This window comes from Lytechinus pictus, chromosome 2 (assembly GCF_037042905.1).
Source record: "Lytechinus pictus isolate F3 Inbred chromosome 2, Lp3.0, whole genome shotgun sequence".
In the NCBI taxonomy this organism is placed as follows: Eukaryota; Metazoa; Echinodermata; class Echinoidea; order Temnopleuroida; family Toxopneustidae; genus Lytechinus; species Lytechinus pictus.
This window is the reverse complement of record NC_087246.1, coordinates 22589552-22609930: the sequence shown is the minus strand read 5'-3', so window position 1 is coordinate 22609930 and position 20379 is coordinate 22589552. Positions and strand designations below refer to the sequence as shown.

The 20379-nt window shown below is 36.0% G+C and overlaps 1 protein-coding gene across 1 annotated transcript in view; it reads left to right on the top strand.

The window, feature by feature from the left end:
• The first annotated feature begins 684 nt into the window (after window positions 1–684).
• Window positions 685–20379, top strand: part of LOC129282929 (meckelin-like) — a 39520-nt gene continuing 19825 nt past the window's right edge. Inside the window, exons 1-15 of the mRNA XM_064113439.1 lie at window positions 685–884; window positions 5108–5196; window positions 6506–6596; window positions 7309–7396; window positions 7743–7812; window positions 8299–8373; window positions 9279–9350; window positions 10523–10662; window positions 11484–11586; window positions 12983–13069; window positions 13688–13753; window positions 14452–14509; window positions 15432–15515; window positions 17265–17385; window positions 19046–19157. Of these exons, the coding sequence (XP_063969509.1) occupies window positions 695–884; window positions 5108–5196; window positions 6506–6596; window positions 7309–7396; window positions 7743–7812; window positions 8299–8373; window positions 9279–9350; window positions 10523–10662; window positions 11484–11586; window positions 12983–13069; window positions 13688–13753; window positions 14452–14509; window positions 15432–15515; window positions 17265–17385; window positions 19046–19157 (1446 nt within the window). The 5' untranslated portion in view covers window positions 685–694. The remainder of the gene's footprint in view (window positions 885–5107; window positions 5197–6505; window positions 6597–7308; window positions 7397–7742; window positions 7813–8298; window positions 8374–9278; window positions 9351–10522; window positions 10663–11483; window positions 11587–12982; window positions 13070–13687; window positions 13754–14451; window positions 14510–15431; window positions 15516–17264; window positions 17386–19045; window positions 19158–20379) is intronic.

The following is a 20379-nucleotide window of genomic DNA, read 5'->3' as shown; positions in this document are numbered from 1 at the left end:
GAATGAAATGTATGAAATTATTCATTATTACGTAAAGCTCAACAATCATAATGTACATTTTTTTAAATAACATTGTTAACCTGTATCATGATATTTATCAAAGACAAGAATAATGATGATTGATGATGACGATAATGGCGGTAAGCTGGTGGTAAGGATGGTGAGGGTGATGATGAATATGATGATGATGATGGTAATGATGGTGTTGGTGATGATGATGATAATGATGATGGTAATTAAGGCTAATGATAATGAAACGTTAATCTATATTATGATATTGATATTGATAAAAGAGAAGAATAGTGATGTTTGATGATGATGATGGTGAGGCTAATTATAATAAAATGATCTAAATTATGATCGGATAAAAGAGAAGAATAGTGATGATGATTATGATGAAAATGAATGATGATGTCGATATCAAGGTGAGGAGAAAAAAAATGAGAAAAGGGGAAAAGAGGGAAGAAAGCACGAAGAAAAGTAACAAAAAGCGTAGCTTAGTAGTAAATTATGTTTTGCCCCCCCCCCCCCCAGCCCCACGATTCCAGCCCCACAATCCAGCCCCACAATCCAGCCCCCACAATCCAGCCCCACGATTCCAGGGCCAGACCGGCCTCGATTCCATAATGGGGTATGTCGGTCCAGTCATGCGGTCTCGCCGCCGCGCCTAGCCGGCCGGATCCTTGGAAACGTGATGCCAAAAATGTCGCCGATTAAAAGATTTGCGATATATTTTCTTCTCATTTTCTGGGTAATGGAGGTCAATTCAACCAATCCATTCCCTTACACGACCGTACAACAATGTATAGCTAATGGAGAATACTACAATATAGCAGAATTAAGATGTGATCCTTGTGGAGACAACCAAGAACCTACCGTTGATGGTAAGACTATTTGTTATACATTTGTGGACAGTCCGACATGTTCAATTAATTGCTGGTGTGATGCCTGATGGTGGTCCCCATTCCCCAAGACTTGGGCCAAGTCTGCGCACCTAATTTGAGTTAAGATTTAAGTTATGAACATGGATTTCTTTTTATTTCACAAAGTCTTTCAGTTAGTAATGTTCCTTATATTATTATGAGTAAGTGTAGGCCCTACCAAATATCTCATAAAAATTAAAGAAATATAGCCAGGAATTTGGATGAGTTGGAAAAACCACTCTAGGCGACACCCCAATACTTACCCGTGCTAATAAACTGGGACTCCACTCACGCGCGTTTGAGCCTCCCTAGCTTAGAACTAAGCACTAATATCACCTTAAAAACTAAATCTACAAGGTATGTATAATCTATTTACAACTTTAATAATGTTTAATCGGTACTCACCGGTTCTTTTGTTGCATTTTCAGACCATTTCTCACAATTCTTCGTAAATATTTGCGGCAAATTTTGTCGCCATAGACAGCTTAGCATCCATCTTTATTGATAAATGGAGCGCCCTTTACGATAGTTGTTAATGCCGCGGAGAAATCGTTAGGCATTTTGGCCTGTGTTCAAGGCGTTCTTTCTGTTTTATTTTTTATATTGAAGATTGTGCATTTGTTGAATAGCGCCGTCTACGTCAGGTATGAGATCGAGTGTATAAATACACTCTTCCAAAATAATTATGATTCCGACCTGGCGCTGTTTAACTTCAATCTCTTTCACCTAAATTAGCGATGAATGCTAGCATTATAAAATATATATTATTAACGTCTGACGAAAAGAATAACCAACCGATCAGCTGACGAGAACGCGAATCACGTGATCTTCATATCAGCTTCGATCGCGAGTCAGAAGAGAAGAGCAGCTGCCCAGAAAATCAGGAAAAAGCCGTGAAAATGTAAGTTCCCCTTCATTTCTTTCATTTTTTGTTGTTGCTAACGATGCATTTACACTATAAAATTATAATTTAAATAAGAGAAAGGAATATAGCTTGTACTTGTGATATAATATATAAATATCCTGTTCTCAGAGATTTCTAACCAAAAATACTACTGATGTCGCCTATGAGGTCCATACATGTAATGTTGGACCTCATTGGTACTAGGAGTGGGAAAAACCTCGGGCAGCTGGCAGTCATTCAGATTGATTATTGAAAAAAAATTGGCAGGGTCTACCCCATGTCTGCACACCCATTCACTTTGCACATGATTCAGGGATTTTTTATGAGAAAGGCTGCATTTTGAGAAATTTGAGGCTGTCCTGAAATTCATTATTTTTCCACCACAAGGGGGACTGCGCAGACAAGTTGGGGGACCTTATGTACGAATTACGATACGTTGTGTGACCCAATACGCTCTTGCGAGGTTAGCTAGATCTATACTAGACAGCTGGCAGCCGTCTGTTTCGAGGAGTTTTTTAACATTTTTGTTATTTTTTAAATTTCTCCTCATACACAGACGGCTCGCTATCGTGCAGCCACCATTAGGGGACTTACAATGCAAAATCCCCCCGTCGGGGCTCTTCAATTTTTGTCTTTAATGAATCAATTTTTTGAAAATTAACGCGACCGAAATGCAAATTAATATTCCCTCTTGGCATTGATTGCCAAAAACGGGGAAAATCAAGTTAAAAGGAACAAAAACAGTGACTTACCTCGGCTGTCGCGCAACTTCACTGCCCTGTTTTATCCGAACTTAATACACATAAACATATGGCCATTGAGTCCCCTGTATAGATCGCGCTAGAACTTCGGTCTCTGTATTTGGTGAGTGAAGCCAACGGAGTTCAGCTGAACAACCAACATAACAGAGACCGAAGCTTTTGGTCTAGATCTATACTAACTAACCTCGCACACCCAAACGCACCGTATGAATAGACAGCATAGTTGTAGCCTACATGTAGAGAGGGAGTTGAAGTAATTTTCATCCAATATTTGGAACTGTCTGATATTTGGGCCATTTAGTCTTTACTCTTTTTTTTTCAAACTAATTTTATCAATTTGTAGACTCATCAATTCATAGTTAAATCTACACAGTAATGGCCAGTTATTTTCTTCTTTTTAAATCTGAACTTAAATACCGATATGTAAGTGCAAAAAGTTTTGATATTCACTGCTTTTTATTTTGTCAGGGTTGCCAATTGAGCTTGCCTTTGCTTTGCCTTTTGATCAACTTTGGCTCATAGGTAGAACAGTGTGTACAGTTATGGTGCTTGTAATGCATTAGAGAATAGAATTCTAGTTTCTTTATCTTCTTTTTTGTCAACTTTTATCGGAGATCAGCATCAAAATGCTATATCATATTGTATCCATCCATCCAAATGAAGATGCCCAGAGGATGCAGAAAGGATACAGCCGACGTTAAATGGATGATAACGGACACGGAACTTTTGCTGCCAGTAAATGTTGCGGATTCGCATTGTACACGACGGAAAGTTCATTTGCTCGAAAAGTTTTGTGTAGCTCAAAATTTTTTGCTTGGATGAAATCTGGGTGGACGGATGCTCAATGGATAGAGCATATGAAACACCTATGCAATGAGTACACAGCGGATGCATAGCGTTTTCCAACGGATTGCAAGATTTTTTTACATCCTCTTTGCATATCTGTAAGTGCAGTGGGACACACTCATTCAATGAACAAGGTTATGATATAACCTTGTTCTCAGTTACATCTCCATGTGTGGCAAAATAAAGTTGGCAATGTTTGGCTTATTTTCTCTTTTCGTTGGGACAAATGCTTGATTTTTTTACACTGTCAGTTTCAATTACAGCTTTTTATTATAAAATTTGGCTCTTAAGTAAATTTGATTCTTTAAATTATTTTTTTCTTAATTAAAAAATGAAAATTTTCTTGCCATACATACTTTCCACCAATAGACGCGTACAATAAAATATGCCCAAAATTCAAGTTTTGAGCGCTCTGGTGAATACAAAAATTATTCCCAAGTTACTAATGAAAAATACATTGCAACTGTAAGGAAATTAGTAATTTTGGTCACAAAAGTGATATTTTAATGATTTTTTAAAGTGTGTGCTCTGTACAGCATTGGCATACCATAGTCCTACCTGTAGATTCCCCACAGGCAGGATGGTTGCAGTGAACAAGTGGTGGGACAGGGCCTTTAGGAGGACGGGAAAAAATGTGTCTTACTCTAATTATATAGAGATACTGCAACATTTCGTATGGTAAAAATCAATGAAATATGATTTTCTAAAAAAAAAAAATTGGTTTGTTTGTTCCTTCAGTATATTTCAATCTCGATCCTGAAATAAAAAAAAAGTTAAGTCATCGTGGATCGTTAAAAGAGTTAACATTTTTGCATTTAATATTTCATATTATTATTTAGATGTAGGGTTTTACAGCCTGGCAGATATTTTTGACGTCTTGCGAGGTTCTTTCGAGGAGACAAAATATTGAAATTGATTTTTAACGTGCATGCCTATGAATATTTTGCCCCGCCCCCGCCCACAGGATTATCATTGGTTAATAAATGATTGTGCGCAAGGAGCTATTGTTACGTCACAATGAAATTGCATTGCGTATTAGTTGCCAGGAGGTGTGGTAAAGGAGCGTCAATTTATTGAATTCAAATGCGCTAGCGCATCTTTACTTAATTACAGAGATTTCTTTTTTTTTTAATGACAATACTCAGGCGCAGCACCATGCTCATGATGTACAGGATTGCCATTTATGATGGTTACTAAAACCTTTTTTTTTTGCTTCATTACTTTATGTTTAGCTTTGTGGGGGTATCGAAATAATAATAATAATATTGGATGACCAACTTTCGTGGGATGCGTAGAAATATTGTTACTCGCTGAAGAACAATATTGGATTCGTCTCCGACTCATCCAATATTGTTCTTCAGCTCGTACAATATTTCTTCGCATGCCACTCAAGGCCATCCAATATTCCCTTAACATATGCCTGGGGCAGCTGCTCGTCACAAATACAGCTTGACGCAGGAAGTTCTAGAGTTTCTATTGCATGGATATAAATGTACATGTAGGTGACTTGGAGTTGGAATGTTGATGCTCCTCCAGAGTGAGAGTGCACACTTTTGGTCACATTGCTAGCTGATACTTTGCTGACTACCATGTCTCTAATTACAGTTTTCACAAGCTTCTTTCACTGGCTGTATGATGCATTCACATCTTCCTGTTATTTTTATACTCCTCAGGATTATCATGCAAGTGTACTTCATACTTCAAAATGACACAGAATCAAGGAGGTCAAGAAATAGAGTGCACAGCATGCCCTGATGGACAGGTGAGTTATCTCCAACAATGGGGGGGGGGGGGTAGTCAAAACACTCAACCCAGGTGAGGTGAATGGGCACCCGGTAGGAAGAAATTCCTTGAATGCTTGGGCGCCTAGGCAGCCCAGGTAAAGCCGGGGTAATAATAGTAGCAGGGCCAACTGGGAGAACAGTTTTCAGAACTGAAGTGGCTTCCCTCGGTAAATATACAGGTCTATATTATTATTATTATTATTATTATTATAAATAAGGTCCTGAAATACAGTGTCCACTGTCCGGGGGGCCTGTTTAGTAAACCTTGTCATAATAACAAGTTTGCAATAGCAGTTAAAAGCTACTGAAATCCTTCAATCTGATTGGCTGACAGTAAATTTGTCATAAAATATTCATTAGTTATAACAAGTCTTCATGAAATGGGACCCAGTGAAGTTCTATGGGATGGGGGTGGGAGGTCTTAACTAGAAATCCTCAAACACAGGATGCCTCAATTCCAGCTGAGTTCTGGAAAGGATGGAGTCGTGGAAATGGGCAAAAAAATAAGTTAAATGCTGAAAAAAAATTTTTTTTTAAAGATGTGGCTAATTACTTTTGATTCATAAGATTGAAGTGTGTTTAATTTTTTTAATCATTAAAAAAATATTTACATGTAACTGTGATTAAATTGTCACTTTAATAGGAACAATTATTCAGAGACAGTTAAAGTAATCACCAGTATTAGAAGGACCATCATTCTTCAAAGTCTATAATTTTAGTGTCTGTTAAGTAGTACTTCCCATGACAGGAACTTGTCTAGAAAGACCACCTGATAAAAATAAAACACTTTCCTTGTCTCTCTTGCCTTAGGTTGGGTGATCTTTAGATAGCTTTCACTCGGTAACCGCAATTATTTTTATACTTTTAATTTTTAAACTGATGTGAAAAGAATGTTAATGAACAATTTTATAGTTCAAAATAGATATCGGAAATAGAAATAGTCAGACAATTCATTTTGCCCAATTGATCATATATGCCTAGCAGCCAATGTGCAGCACCAGATTGACGTTGCTCTGTCCCTTGGATTGTTGAACACCAAACTGGGTAGCAACGACTCCCATCTTTTTAATGTCTTTTGGTCTGACGCAGCCGAGGCATGAACTCCCGACCTCCCATTTGTGAGACGGACGCTCTACATGTACCAACTGAGCCAGCTCACAAAACAAAACGAGCATGGCAGAACATCATTGTCATATTAAGGTCACGCATGGGTTGTTAAACTTATTGTCTAAATATCTGTTAAACTTTAGAAGATGAAACAATTCCAAAATAACCACTCTTTTTCAGAGGGCAACCCTTGATGGCTGGAACTGTATTGCTTGTGATATAATCCCACTCACTGGAGAATGTGAGGCTTGTCCAGAAGGGCAAATAAGTGGTAAGTTACAATATTTACAATTGTAATTTTGATGGTGAAGATTAGCTATTGTTAATCTCAATGTGAAAAAAAAATTCATTGAGAGATAATAAATACAATATATTGATTTACTTTGTCTTCTAAAACCTAATTTAAAATTCATACTGTCTAGTTGTCACACCTTGGTCCCATAACACTTAGATTAGCGATTGATTGTACGTTTTATTTTCATGATTGATTGTATATTGTAGTCAATACAATCAATCATAACACATTTTCTACGATCATTGCCAAGCTTTGTGTTACGGGCCCCTTATCTTTGATTTGAATCATTGGCATTGCTGATGTGAATCCTGAGAAGTCTTTACCTGAATATCATATAATAAAAATTAAAACGATTACAGCACGATAATCATGATAAGCTACAAACCTTTTCTTATCTTATCTTTGATATAAAAAAATAAGGCATTAGAGCATTGAAACTGTAGATCTTACTGACAACACTAAAAGGCTTCATCTGTGCTGGATACATTAATGTTTTCAACTGTTTCTTAATTCTATAAAAAAAAGTCTCAGATCTCAGAGTAATGGGATGCTTGTTCCTTTCTCTTTTATGTATGTTTATAATTTCCATAATTTTACATTTTATATTTATATAAAATATATAATATAAAATTTATCCATTATGTTTGATATCCGAAGCCATTCTTGATTTTTCTTTGTTTTCAAACAGTGGAGTATACTGCCACCAGAGAGTTGTTGAGCAATAGGACCTGTATGGCGTGTTCTAGCACATCTCAACCAAATCCTTCAGCTCTTGAGTGAGTTTTATTAATTTGATTTTGATATGTCCATCGTATTATACATGTATATGATTATATATTTGATTTTTATATGTTCATCTTATATCTCGTACAGGGACCGCCCTCTTAATATTATATTCTACTGTAAACATAATTCTCATTACTAATTGGATTACAAGCTTCAGTGTAGTCATCAATTTTGATTTAACTCTAAACCAACTGAAGGATGTTCAGTTTGTGACTTCCACACATATTCTTTTATACACCAATAGAACACAAAAAAATTCTAACTTTTCATATACATTTATTTGAATAGTGAAGCTCGTGCAAGCAAGGATAATTACTTACTTTTTTTCCCTTCTAGATGTGAAAGATGCCCTCAGAGTTATATTGCAGAGAGTGGAAGTTGTGTTTGTCCTACTCCCAGTCCAGCGGTATGAAGAAATCAATATTTATCAATATATTGCCCTTCAGTATAACATACATTTGTAAATGCATGTTTAAATAGTTTGATATTATTAGGCAATAAACTTTTGGTATAGTTGTAGAGGTAAAATATTGCAAGACACTAAATTTTTTGCCAGATACTCAGACTCAATCCAAATAATTGGTTATTTCAATATGTTGTATTTTGATTATTCCTCTTAACTTAAGTGTGTGTCTTTGCCTTTTAGTTATTTTTTTTTCAAAGAGAAGAAATGATCTGATCATTGTACATAAGATGTCATTTTGATATTAATTAATTCATGTCTTTAATAAAATTTGTTTGGTTAATTGTCTTAGGGTTATCATTATTGATATTTTGCTTGAAAATTGTATATTAGGCTTAATGTTGATTTTTTTTTCTTTCTTGATCTCTTTTCCCCTTTCCATTCCTTTCTTTGTTTCTTTCTGTTCTGATTATTTATCTTGGCCAACAGAATGTTGATGTATGTTTCCCACCAACTATCTTCCTTCCAAACCCCAGCTCAGGAGCCTTCAATGTACCGTATAGTGTGAGTAAATTTAAATAGTTTGAACTGTTAAAGAACAGTAAGATAAAGTAAGAGATAAGTAGTAGCTAATACATGCAAGTTTTCTCTGATGGGTGCATGTTGACAAATTTCATAATGTCCTTATCTTGTATTTTTCTGATTTTGCAGCTCCAATCACTTGTTTATATTGATATGTAAAGTTCATAGTGCAACAAAAACATGATTTCATGCAATAGTTTTATGCCTTTTGCACGGGCTGATCCTTATTTTTGAAATGTCAGGATCCCAGCCCATCAGGGAAAATTATTTTACTTTTTTCCAGTCAGGGAAAAATCAGGGAATTTGATAAAAATACCTCAAATCAGGGAAAAATCAGGGAATTTGATCAGCCCAAAAGTCGAAAGCACGGTTGGTCAGTCAGACTGTTATATTTTGTTGCACATCAAAACAACATCCATTGAATGACTGGTTATGGTGGTAATAATTAGTTTTACATTATTGTTTTTATACTGAAAATACATGTAATTCACTGCAACAACTTAGATAACATGCGGAACTGGGAATGGGTTTAAATAATTATCAGGGAATTTTTAAATTTCATCAAGGAAAAAAAATCAGGGAATTTTGTTTTCTTGAAAAGCTGGGAAACCTGAAATGTTTAATTTTTGTCAAAGATGTAACATTTGATATATATATTTGATAAGAATATTGATGATCAAATACTTCAAAAAATAGAAGTAAATGTGCATTTATTGCTCAAAAATTGATCTTCAATTCAATTCAATTTGAATATCAATAGTTACTTAATTTAAAAACAGTAATTTTGATTCATAATTGTAATGAACTATATATCCCTTTTCCTGGCACCCTTTGTAACTTGCATATCTTATACACGGCTGCGTTCATTTGTTTATTCTCCTCCTTAGGTACTTGAACAAGACCAACTCACATCCTGGTTCTTTCAAGAAAACTTTGTAGAAGTTCTTGGTACATGTCAAGTAAGTAGTCCAGTCTAGTTGATCCTTTGTTATGATACAATATCTTTGGCTTTATCTTTTTGTAATTATGTACTCGGTTTATTTGTTAAGATCTCTTTTTTATTTGTTTATATTTGTTGTTGTTGGAATATCCAAATTAACTGTTGCTGTGCTAGTGCCATGAGCGTCTTTGGATGGTGTGTGCACTCAACAAGATATGACAATTATTATTACTATAAAGCTTTGGCTATTATAGCTACTTTAAGCTCTTTATTTATTATTAGGCTTAAATATATGAATCCTCAAAAGAAACAAAAGGCAGTTCTCACCATGTAAGATGTTCTTTTTTTGTGACTCTCCACCCAGCCATTTTCAATGGATACCAAGTGGGATTAGAAAGCCAATGTTGTATAGCATTTCTTGCTGGAATGCCCTCCAAAGAATAGATTAAGTGAAATATCATGTTCAGCCAAGCCAGAATTCAATTTCGGGGGGGGGGGGGGGGGGGGGGCGGGGGGTAATAGAGATATTGTTCCATGTGTTAAGTGCTATATAAAATAGAATATTGTCATTACAGTATTATTAAATTATTTGAAATATAAGACCCATGGCAAAGGATTTGGTATAATTGAGAGTTTAAGTGAATGATTTACTCTGACACCACAACCCTGATGAAGAAGCCCCCTTTAATCAATTTTAAGAATGAAACCAAGATGTTATTTTCTAATTACTGAATGTTTAATGTTCATCAAATAATCACCTGACAAACATTATCCAGAGAGTTTTTATTACTAAAGGTAAATACCAGTTGTGGTAATGAGCTCAAAATGAGTTCGAACAGAATCCAATAAAATGACCACCCAAGTGTTTGTATGTACATGTGCCAAATGGCTCTGAAAAAGAATGTGTAATTGCAGAGAAATTAGCAAAATGAGCATGGAATTCCATAATATGTATGGTATTTTTCCAAACAATATTAATGCACTGTCCCACATATGCCTCTTTGTGTTAGTGATCATCAGAATTATCAGTTTTCAGCTAAGATATCGTGATTTCACAAAGATAAGTTTCAATGTCCCAGAACTAGATCTATGATAACATTTACTTAGCATTTAACCTTGATTTTAAAGACTTTCTTGTGAAATAATTGTTTGCTGCAACTCCTTTCTTTTACCTTTAATAAATGTTCACAGAATTATCGTAACTTCACTGGATGTCAGACCTGGGCCAACCTCTGTACAATGGTACTGACTCAGACTGATCAACAAGCATGCCAAGATTATAGGAATTATGTTAATTCAATCCCTGAGACAGCCAACGGTATAGATGAGTGGTATGTTTCTTTGTTTCATTTTACAATCAGTAACTGGTTTTATAACTTTTTCCCAAGTGGGTTTGATTACATATTGTTACGTCATGACATAGGTCATAGCAGAAAAAAGAATTTGATATGTTAATTTAAGGCAATAAACATATATTAGCCAATTTAGCTTCAAGTAGAATAACAGGTTTAGAATATTAACAAATCTTATATTTGTGTTTAAGAATTGTTAAAAGTTTCTGGTAAAATTTCTTCATTGTGGCCAACACAATATGAAAATGCTGATAATGATAGTTAGTCTTTCCTATCATGATTATTTGTGGTTGGCAAAGTACAAATGAAGAAATGCATTTAATCTTTTGGCACAAACAGCTTTGTATGCTCACAACACATCATCTTGCAAATTGTGCAGAGGAGGTTAGCTCATACGATACGAAAATCATATTTCAGAATGATTTTTTTCTTGACTTAGTATATTATCTATATTGAAGAGTGGTAATAGTTCATTCTGAAATAAAAGTTCATGCTCAATAGTTTTCTGCATGGATTGTTAGTCCTACATGCACTTCATTTCCATTCTAAATGTCAATCTCTAGTAACACATTCTAAGACAAAAATATCCATTTCACAAATAGGTTGATAAAGTTTTCATCATCATGGATTTGTTATACTGAGTAGTAGAGGACTAATCATTTGTCACATGATGCACTATGTCAGTTCAAGTAGACAAGCCCTCTTTTGCTGCTTTGTGTGACTACCGAATATTTTTTTCTACATGTACCACTCATCACTTCTGACATCAAATAAAGAGCCTTTCTTGTTATTGATTGTAGGCCAGCTGATATGCCGTGGTTGTACTACCAGTCTGATGAAGCCGATATGGTTCTGTCAAGCAGAGATATTCAAACTGTCTTCACCTTCGATAGATCTTCTCTTGTAAGTCGTGTTTCCTCATTGACTACTTAGACTGTTATTGTTGCTTCGGGGAAGTGTTTCACACAGAGTGACTGAGAGTCGTGCTGAGGTGACAATTCACACTTTGATAAGATGTGCAATCTTAGAGGGTGTTGCAAGAAAATATTTGCGATCAATTGCAAATATTCTGTTGCAATTTCACAACTGATAGATCAACGATAGTTGTATCAGATCAGATTATAATCTTGTTTCAAGGAGCAGATTAGCAGTCAATCACGAATTTGCAATTAACTGCAAGACATATGATTGATTTAGGGACCAAAATAGACAAGCAATTGATCGCAAGTTTCTTGCAATACCCCATTAGTGATGGATACGCTGCAGCTTGGGTCCCTTGTGCATGATCTGACCAATGCTGTGATGCCTTTATACCACTACTGGAAATGCACGTGTGAGATTTTGTCACACTTAAATCTTTGTGATACACCCTGGGTCTAAGACGATTCTTTCATCCAGTTTTTAGACCTCCATTTTATTTTGTAATCATTATGATAGTCTCTATGACCTGGATTTGACCTCCAATGTATCTGTGGTAATGGGGATTGTCATTCGTTTATTTTAGATTTTAATCTTGAAAGAATATCTTCTCAAAGAAAGTTTGCATTCCCTTTTATGTGCAATTATCTTGCGTGTACGTGTAATTGTAATACTAGTATAACACGCTTCTCAAACATGTTGTTAAAGGGATCGTTTAACTTTGTGAGCTGCTGATTTAAAAAATTCTCAAACTGAGTTGAAACGTGCGTATGAGTGCCTGTATTTGTCCTCAAAAACCCTGAAACAGACCACAATATAGGATGAAAAACTCTAATTTAGATACAAGTAGCAATTTATTAGCCTGATTTTGAGAACCGTCTAGTAGACGGGTTCAGCTTATGACCAGTTTTCTCCAATTCAAAAAGTCAGTTGGCTATTTTGACTGCCTTCTGTTGTGTGTATCTCCTATACACACACTATTAGCTGCACTGTACATTCAGTGTATACCTCAAGTTGTACACACTGTATGAAGGTCATGCTGTGTTCATCTAGAATTAATGTGTTGTGGTGCATAGATTCCCTGTATACACATAGTCATTGAAACCACTACCACTTGTTTCAAACTTTGGTTTACATCTCCAAGGTTTTAAAATTGATCCTGTAAATATAATACTTTGAAACTTTGGGGATGGTATTTTTACACTATAAGCCTAATGTTTAGCCCATTTTCAGGAACCAAAAGGAGAATTTTTAAAATCAGAACAAAGTGAAATGATCACTTTAACATGTGCGAGAAGTGTGATTAATAAAAGTAATTTTATGTTTGTCTCCTAGTATTTTGAATGATAATGCTGCATATGATTATATGATTGCTAAACAGGATAGTCAGTTGAGGCTTGTAGTAGCACAATATACACCAACAGGAGAGTTCCTTGGAGTGGTACCAGTTACAGGAGGCAAGCTACAGGTAAGACCAATACCACATATACACACCATCCATTCTGCCAAGCTGATCGGCGGCCACTAAATGTATTTTTCTTAGTGGGGAAAATGCATATGCGCCCTTTTCCTTTCCCAAATTCATTGACATTTCCACTATCTTCTAAAGCTTGTTTTCAAAAGGTCACAGACAAATTCGAAATAAAAGTTACCTTTCAGTAAAATGCTGTGAAATATTTGATCTTCTTTCTCTGTAACAAATAACACAGTTCAGTTTTGTGTTTCAACAACACCGTGTCACTATAGGAAGATTGCATTGCCTTATAGCTTGTATAAAGTGTAATAGATGACTCTTGCATAAGATTTAAGATGTAATAGATTACTCTTGTATAAGATGAAATAAATGACTCTTGTATAAGACATTTAAAAATAAATCCTGTGCTTCGTGAATTAACATCATCAAGCTACAGCATGTTTTGTTCTCAACTTTCATCAAATTCTCATTATTTTGTCGAAGATTTACTGATTTTCAGTTGTTCCAGCAGTTGAATATCTTATATAACCTTGAGGCAATTTGCTGTTGTGCCAGGTAGAAGCAATTGCATCCTTGAGTACAAATCTAATTCAATATCATTATATTCAACAGTTTTGCAAAGACACAGAGGAGAAGATGAATGCTGCCTACTCATTTGCTACAACATACAGGAGCAGTGTAAGCAGATATTGATCTAATTTTTACCCCAAAACAAATCATGATTTGTGGAGGAATCTTTGAAATCCTGAGGCTTGATATGAATGATTTCTCTGTAATACACACAAAGGCAAAATGTTCATGATATTGTAATCCTTGACGGATCAATTAAAGCTTGTTTTTATGATACAATTGAAATGGTGTGACTTGTCTAGCTGAGGACAAATTCATCATAGACCTCTCGCAATCGCTTTTGATAACCGGTAGTATGATATTTGGTCTTTTTTTTTGCATTTTAAGATAAACTGCCATCCAGCTTCTGTGTGAGCAAGTTTATATCATTAGCTGATATGAAAAATATGAACCAGCTTATAATATGCCCCCCCCCAAAAAAAAAAAAATGAGCTTGGGAACTCTTGATAGAATACTCCCTAAGGAATGGAGAGTTTCCAAACATTGTATTTGGGCAAACTATAATCCTATGACTCCAATAATCATGAGGTGTAGAGTGCTGGAAGAGTATCATCCTGTTATTTTGATAAACTAGTTCTGTTGGAATGTACTAAATTATTTGTGTGATTAGCAAATATTTGCTGTCACTTGCTAACTATTCTCTTTTAATCTAACAAGCATCTGTTTGATCAATTTTAATGTAAGATTTCTCCTTGTGACCATAAATGAAGTTATGAATAAAGATACGATTTATGTTGTTTTGACAGTGTGTGATACCATCAAGAGACTTCTGGGATGAATATGAAACGGTGTTCTTTGACATGTGTATCCTTTTATCATTCAATAATGAATGAATTTTCATCTTGATATTTATTCATGAATGATTAATGATTTCAGTCATTTATTTGTAAAGTTCATACATGATAGTCTTAATTACCACTCTTCATTACTGTTGGCTTGCTCACCCCATTTATTAAATATATGTTTAAATGCTACATCATTAATATGCTATTGATATGTTTAACATCGCTTTAGTTTGTAACCACGGGACATCTTCCAGATAGGGATAAGACAATATAATACTTCAGGCATCAGGAATGACCAAGAGCTACTGAATAAAGGAGGCACGGTAGCTCAGTCGGTAGAGTGGGTATTTGTATTCTGGTGACCCGGGTTCGATTTCCACCTGATGCCCTAGTGCCCTTTGGTAAGGCATTAATCCTCATTACCGGGTCCCTCGGAGAGGACCTTAAGCTGTCAGTCCTCTGGATGCTTGCTTACAAGCATTCATGCTTTCTTTAGCAATCAGGTAAAAAAAATCACCACCAAATGACAAATTAAAAAAATAAAACATGGATATGGAGTCATGGACCATAAGATACGGATAATTCATTTGAGACATTGGGAATTGGCATGAGCTGGTTTAATGGATTCGGTGCAATACATGAATATATACAGCATATTCAATTCAATCCAATTCAATTCGTTTTATTTTCCACTTTCAATTTCAATTTCATATTTACAATTGACACAATTGACATAGTAACATATAATCACATTTGATGTATATACAAAAATTGATAACATTATAACATTACAATAGACAATTATCAAATTGAAATATAAATAATAATTTTCCTGTGTAAGTCACTTTGAATCAAGATTGTTCTTCTCTGAGGTAAATACATGTTTATTAATTTAAACTTTGTGAGTTGACTGACATATTTCCTTAATATGATCTAACCAGACATGATAACTGAGGATGAGAATGGTAACACTGCTCTCTATCCTATACCGGTTCTCAATTCAAACTTTGGTCCTGACAATCGAGGTGAGTATGACTAACAACCTGAGAAGTAGACAAATAAAGAGAAATAGTAATAATTGACTTTATAATTATTTAGCATCAAAGAGCTGATTAACCTGAGCGTGTAATTTTCTGCCATGTATGGTGTTAAGAAGATTTTCTCTTTGTCTTGATGTCATTTCAAGTTATAGACACATCCTTTTTTGTCTCGCCTGAACGAAGTTTGGCAGAGACCGAGTGATCACTTTTCCTATTGGTCCGTCGGTCTGTTACAAAAATTCTTAAGTTTTTGTTCAACTTGCTATCATTTCTTCATTTTTGCATCAGTTATGTTCATACTTTATACATTTGATCCTTGGAGGTAAAAAACATGTACATGTAACCATATGAGAGTGATGGGGTCAAAGGTCATCTAGGGGTCAAAAGGTCAAATGACATGAACTCACGTTAATTCTTTTTAAAAGTTTTTTTTTCAAATTGCTCTCATTTCTTTATTTCTGCATCAATTTTGATCACACTTGGTTCAAAGGATCCTTGGGTAATACCACATGCTTGTTTATGAGGATAATGGGGACAAAAGTCATCTAGCAGTCAAAATTATTATTATGTTCAACTTGCTCTCATTTCTTTATATCTACATCAATTGTGTTTATACTCAGTTCAAATAATCATTGGGTAACACTACACACATGTTTGTGAGGATGATTGAGGTCAAAGGTCATCTAGGGGTAAAAAAAATCATATTGCATATTTTATTGATTGCGAAATCAGGCGAGACTAGTGGTTCATGAACCATCTTGTTGTAATTAACTTTCACATCCAACTTGAATGCACTTTCTATTCACATGAAAAAAATGTAAACATTTATTTGCCAGACACTTTCACCCCGGTTTGGCAGCAATACTTGAAATATTTAGTAAACATTGTGTTGTTGCAGGAGGACATCAATAAGCATTTGAATAAGACTACTAAGTTAAGAAATGATCCAGAGGTTCATGGTTCCAACCTTTGTTCCATCTTTCAGATAGCAGACATGCAGTCTCACAAACTATGGATGAGACTCCTGCATTAGGGACTCTTGGAGGCCGTTCTCATTTTGTTTTCTAAAACTAGTTTTATACTGGAAACCGATTCAGGAAACCACTTTGGAAGATCGCTTTGCTAGCGTTCCCACTTGATCACACGAAAGTGGTTTTCAAAATCACTTCACGTAAAGCGCTCTTGTTGCTATGGACACGCTCTCAGTGGGGTGACACGTTTCGCGCGAAATTAGAAACCGCAGCATAGGCATTCTACACCTGTCGTGTGGAGTAGCGCGCTCAAAATGTGCGAAGATCGCTTCCCGAAGAACGGTTGTGTCCTCACTTGCGCTAAAACCAGTTTAACTAGGCAAAGTAATCTTGAAAACTACATCGCGAGGTGGTTTTCAAACTGGTTTGGAAGATCGCTTCCAAGACCGCTTCGACCATTCTCACTACGCGTTAAACTAGTTTCCACTAAACTAGTTTCCAGTAAACTAGTTTTAGGAACGTAGTGAGAACAGCCTCTTGCTCATCCTCTCATATCTCTTTCACAGGCATGTACCCCAGCCTAATCCCATTTACATTATATGCAATGCCTGTGGTTTCATGTCATGGGAAATCACACACACCTCTGGTCTTCGAATTTGGCATCTTTGAGATAAAAGATCAGTCCTAAATGTGAATAATTGTATCAGATTGATACCCGTCTGTAAGTCTCATTCACACAACAGTTTCACATGTTTTCTTGAAGGGGATGATCAGCTGCTGTGGCAACTAACACGACGATTCTACTTGGTTGACAATGTAAGTGGTAAGGTGAATGCAGAGGACCCAGCTAGCGCTTTACGCTTTGCATCAAGTATCGAGATCAGGTGAGTGAAATTTGTTTTTTCTGGTATATAAACACAAGTGTTCAACTCCTGGGCCCCGTCTTACAAAGAGTTACAATTGATCCGATCAATCACAACTATGGACGACCAGCAACGTCAACATCTAAAATGCATGTTTGTTCAAAATGTTTTCTAGATATGACGTAAATTACATAAATTCATTGTTTTCTTGACACTTTGGTGTGTTCGCCTTTGTTTGTAAAGGACATTTTGAAAAATTTTATGTAGAAAAAATTATGAAACTAATGGATTACCATAGAGTTACGATTTAATGGATCAATCGTAACTCTTTGTAAGACGGGGCCCAGCTTGTCGTTACAATAGCAAAAGCATTGAAGTTGGAAATATTCTAACACTTCTTGCTAAGTTTATCAGACACATTTGATATTCAGTAACTTCTCATACAATGAATTTAACAAAATTTGATTGAACAGTCGTAGAGAAAAATGCACCTATTATGTCGTGTAACAGACATGACACATAAGTGTGTTTGATCTACACTGCTTGATGCATTGAAACAGTCTTAATTGTTATGTCTGTAATATGGAATTGCCCATTTATGAATAATAGCCCGTCAGATGTGCATAGAATTCATAAATATTCACAGGGCTAATCAGTTGTTCACTGCATCTCAAGAATAATATTACTAGGGACAAGATTCAACAGGACAGCCATACCAACTGGTAATTCTTCCCTTTGAAGAGTGAAAATATATTTAAAAGATAGAAATGAAAATCAATACTTTGTTGTGTGAAATAGAAATCTGAAATAGAACAGCATCTGCAAGAAATTAAAAAAATCAGAAAGGGGACATTTTTTGGGGGGATGGTGCAGAATGCAAATACATGTATTGTCAAAAACGTCCAAAATAAATAAAAAGACCCCTAAATCAAGATAATCTAAAATGCAAAAGGGTATTAAATTTGCACTGAATGCAGGATATACTGCAACATGAGTCATGAACGGAACATCACATTGGCCACCTCAATAAAAAGTGCAATGGAATTCCAAATTTGAAATGGAATCCGTATTACCCTGCATCTTAAACCTGAACCCAAATTCCCATTACTATATACCCAGTGCAAGGTACTTGTATGAAAACAAGAATTTCCTTATTAGGGTATGTCCCATTCCCTGTGCAGACCTGGGACATCTGCACAAAATCTATTCATAAGGTGTCCTAGTGGTCTGCTCTTGAATCTCTGTTTACGGTGCTTTGGTTAATACGATTCTCATGGGTCCACTCTTCAATGGAAGTCACCCCCTTCCCCTTAGGGGTGACAGAGCCTTCTACATCTCTGGACCAAAGCTGTGGAATAGCCTTCCTCAATTTATCAGGAGAGCAGAGACCCAATCAACTTTTGAGTCTTACCTGAAGACCTTTCTGTTCCCCACTCCAACATTATCGCAAGAATAACTCAATTGTGGCATTACTAGGACAGTACTGAACTGAATGATGATCCTAAAGCACTGTTTGGAGACATTGAAATTTGTGAGATATTTCCTATTTTTGAGCAAGCGCCATGAGCACCCAGCTGAGGCGGATACCAGCACTTTACAAAAACCCATCATTATCATCATCATCATCAATTACAATGTATATTGTTCAGTAATTTGTGTTTGAATTGTTCTTTTGATGTAGAGTGACCTTGCGTGAGGGTTCATCGGCCGGTTTGATCTATCCTCCCTACTTGAGGTTAACGTACTCTGAGCTTTCAAGAGAACTTGATTACACAGAGGAGACAAGTAGGACAGTAAGTAGCATCCAAACACATATTGTGATTATTATTTAGTCCAATCTTATGGTATATTTTTACTCTAATTATTCAGGCCAGAATTTCAATTTTAAATTGTCTTTTAGGTCCAAATGGGACACCATTCAATCTGACTATTGTGTAAGTGTTGATCCAGAACACCTATCGTCACAAAACCGTTCATTTGATATTGATGTTTCTCAAAAAACTTTTCAGCCTGATTTTACCATGGATGTTACAGAAAGTACAGTTTGCCCTTGAAATTAAGTATGAACACACTGTAACAGAATTCTTTATTTAGAAAATAAGTCTTTTCCCGGGGGTGGGGGGGGCACTCAAATTATATTTTGATGAAGATGTGCCTCACGAAACCCTGAAATGGGGATCTAAGGAACTGACTACAAGGGTGAAATACGGGGTCTTGGGAACTAAAAACATACTGGGCAGTGTAAAAAAAGGGTCTACGAAACGGTACACGGTGCGCGCTGTGATTATAGTGCTAGCGATGTGCATGTGGGCTCCAGAGAGAGAGAATATGAAGCCGTGCGTGCAGTTATAGCTTTGTGATGCATGTGCTAGACAATTTAGGCAGGGCTGGGGAACTGAGATGTTTCATAACAGGGAGTCTTGTGAACGGGGCAGGCTGCTTCTGAACGGAAATTTGTCATTTGGAGTATCTAGGGAACTGAAAATGAGGTCTGAAAAAGGGGGTCATCAAAGCGGCACATCCCCATACCACCAATGTATGTGAGTGCCTCCCCCCCGGCACCTTTCCTTGAGTGTTCATTTTCTATGAGGATGTGTTTGGTGTGAACGCTATTGGCCCGAATTCACTATAGTGGTTTTGAAAACCGTTGGTTTGAGTCCATGGTTTATACAGATTTCATGTATAAATTATGCTTGATTTACCACATATATTGAAAAATGTCAAATGCTGATGCACGCTTTTGTGACAGTCTGCCAAATTGACGCTTGTTGTCGTGGTTATCCATGTTATCTTATTGATGAGTCCACTGTTATGAATTAATGAGTCCACTGTTTTTAACAGCGGACTCATGAATAAAATAGCATGCTCAACCATGGCAACAGGCGTCAATTTAGCGCCTTTGACAAAAGTGAGCACCAGCATTGGACATTTTTCAATATATGCGGTAAATAAGCGGCGTAATCTATAAAGGAAATCTGCATAAACCTTGGGTTCAACCGATGGTTTTCGAAACCA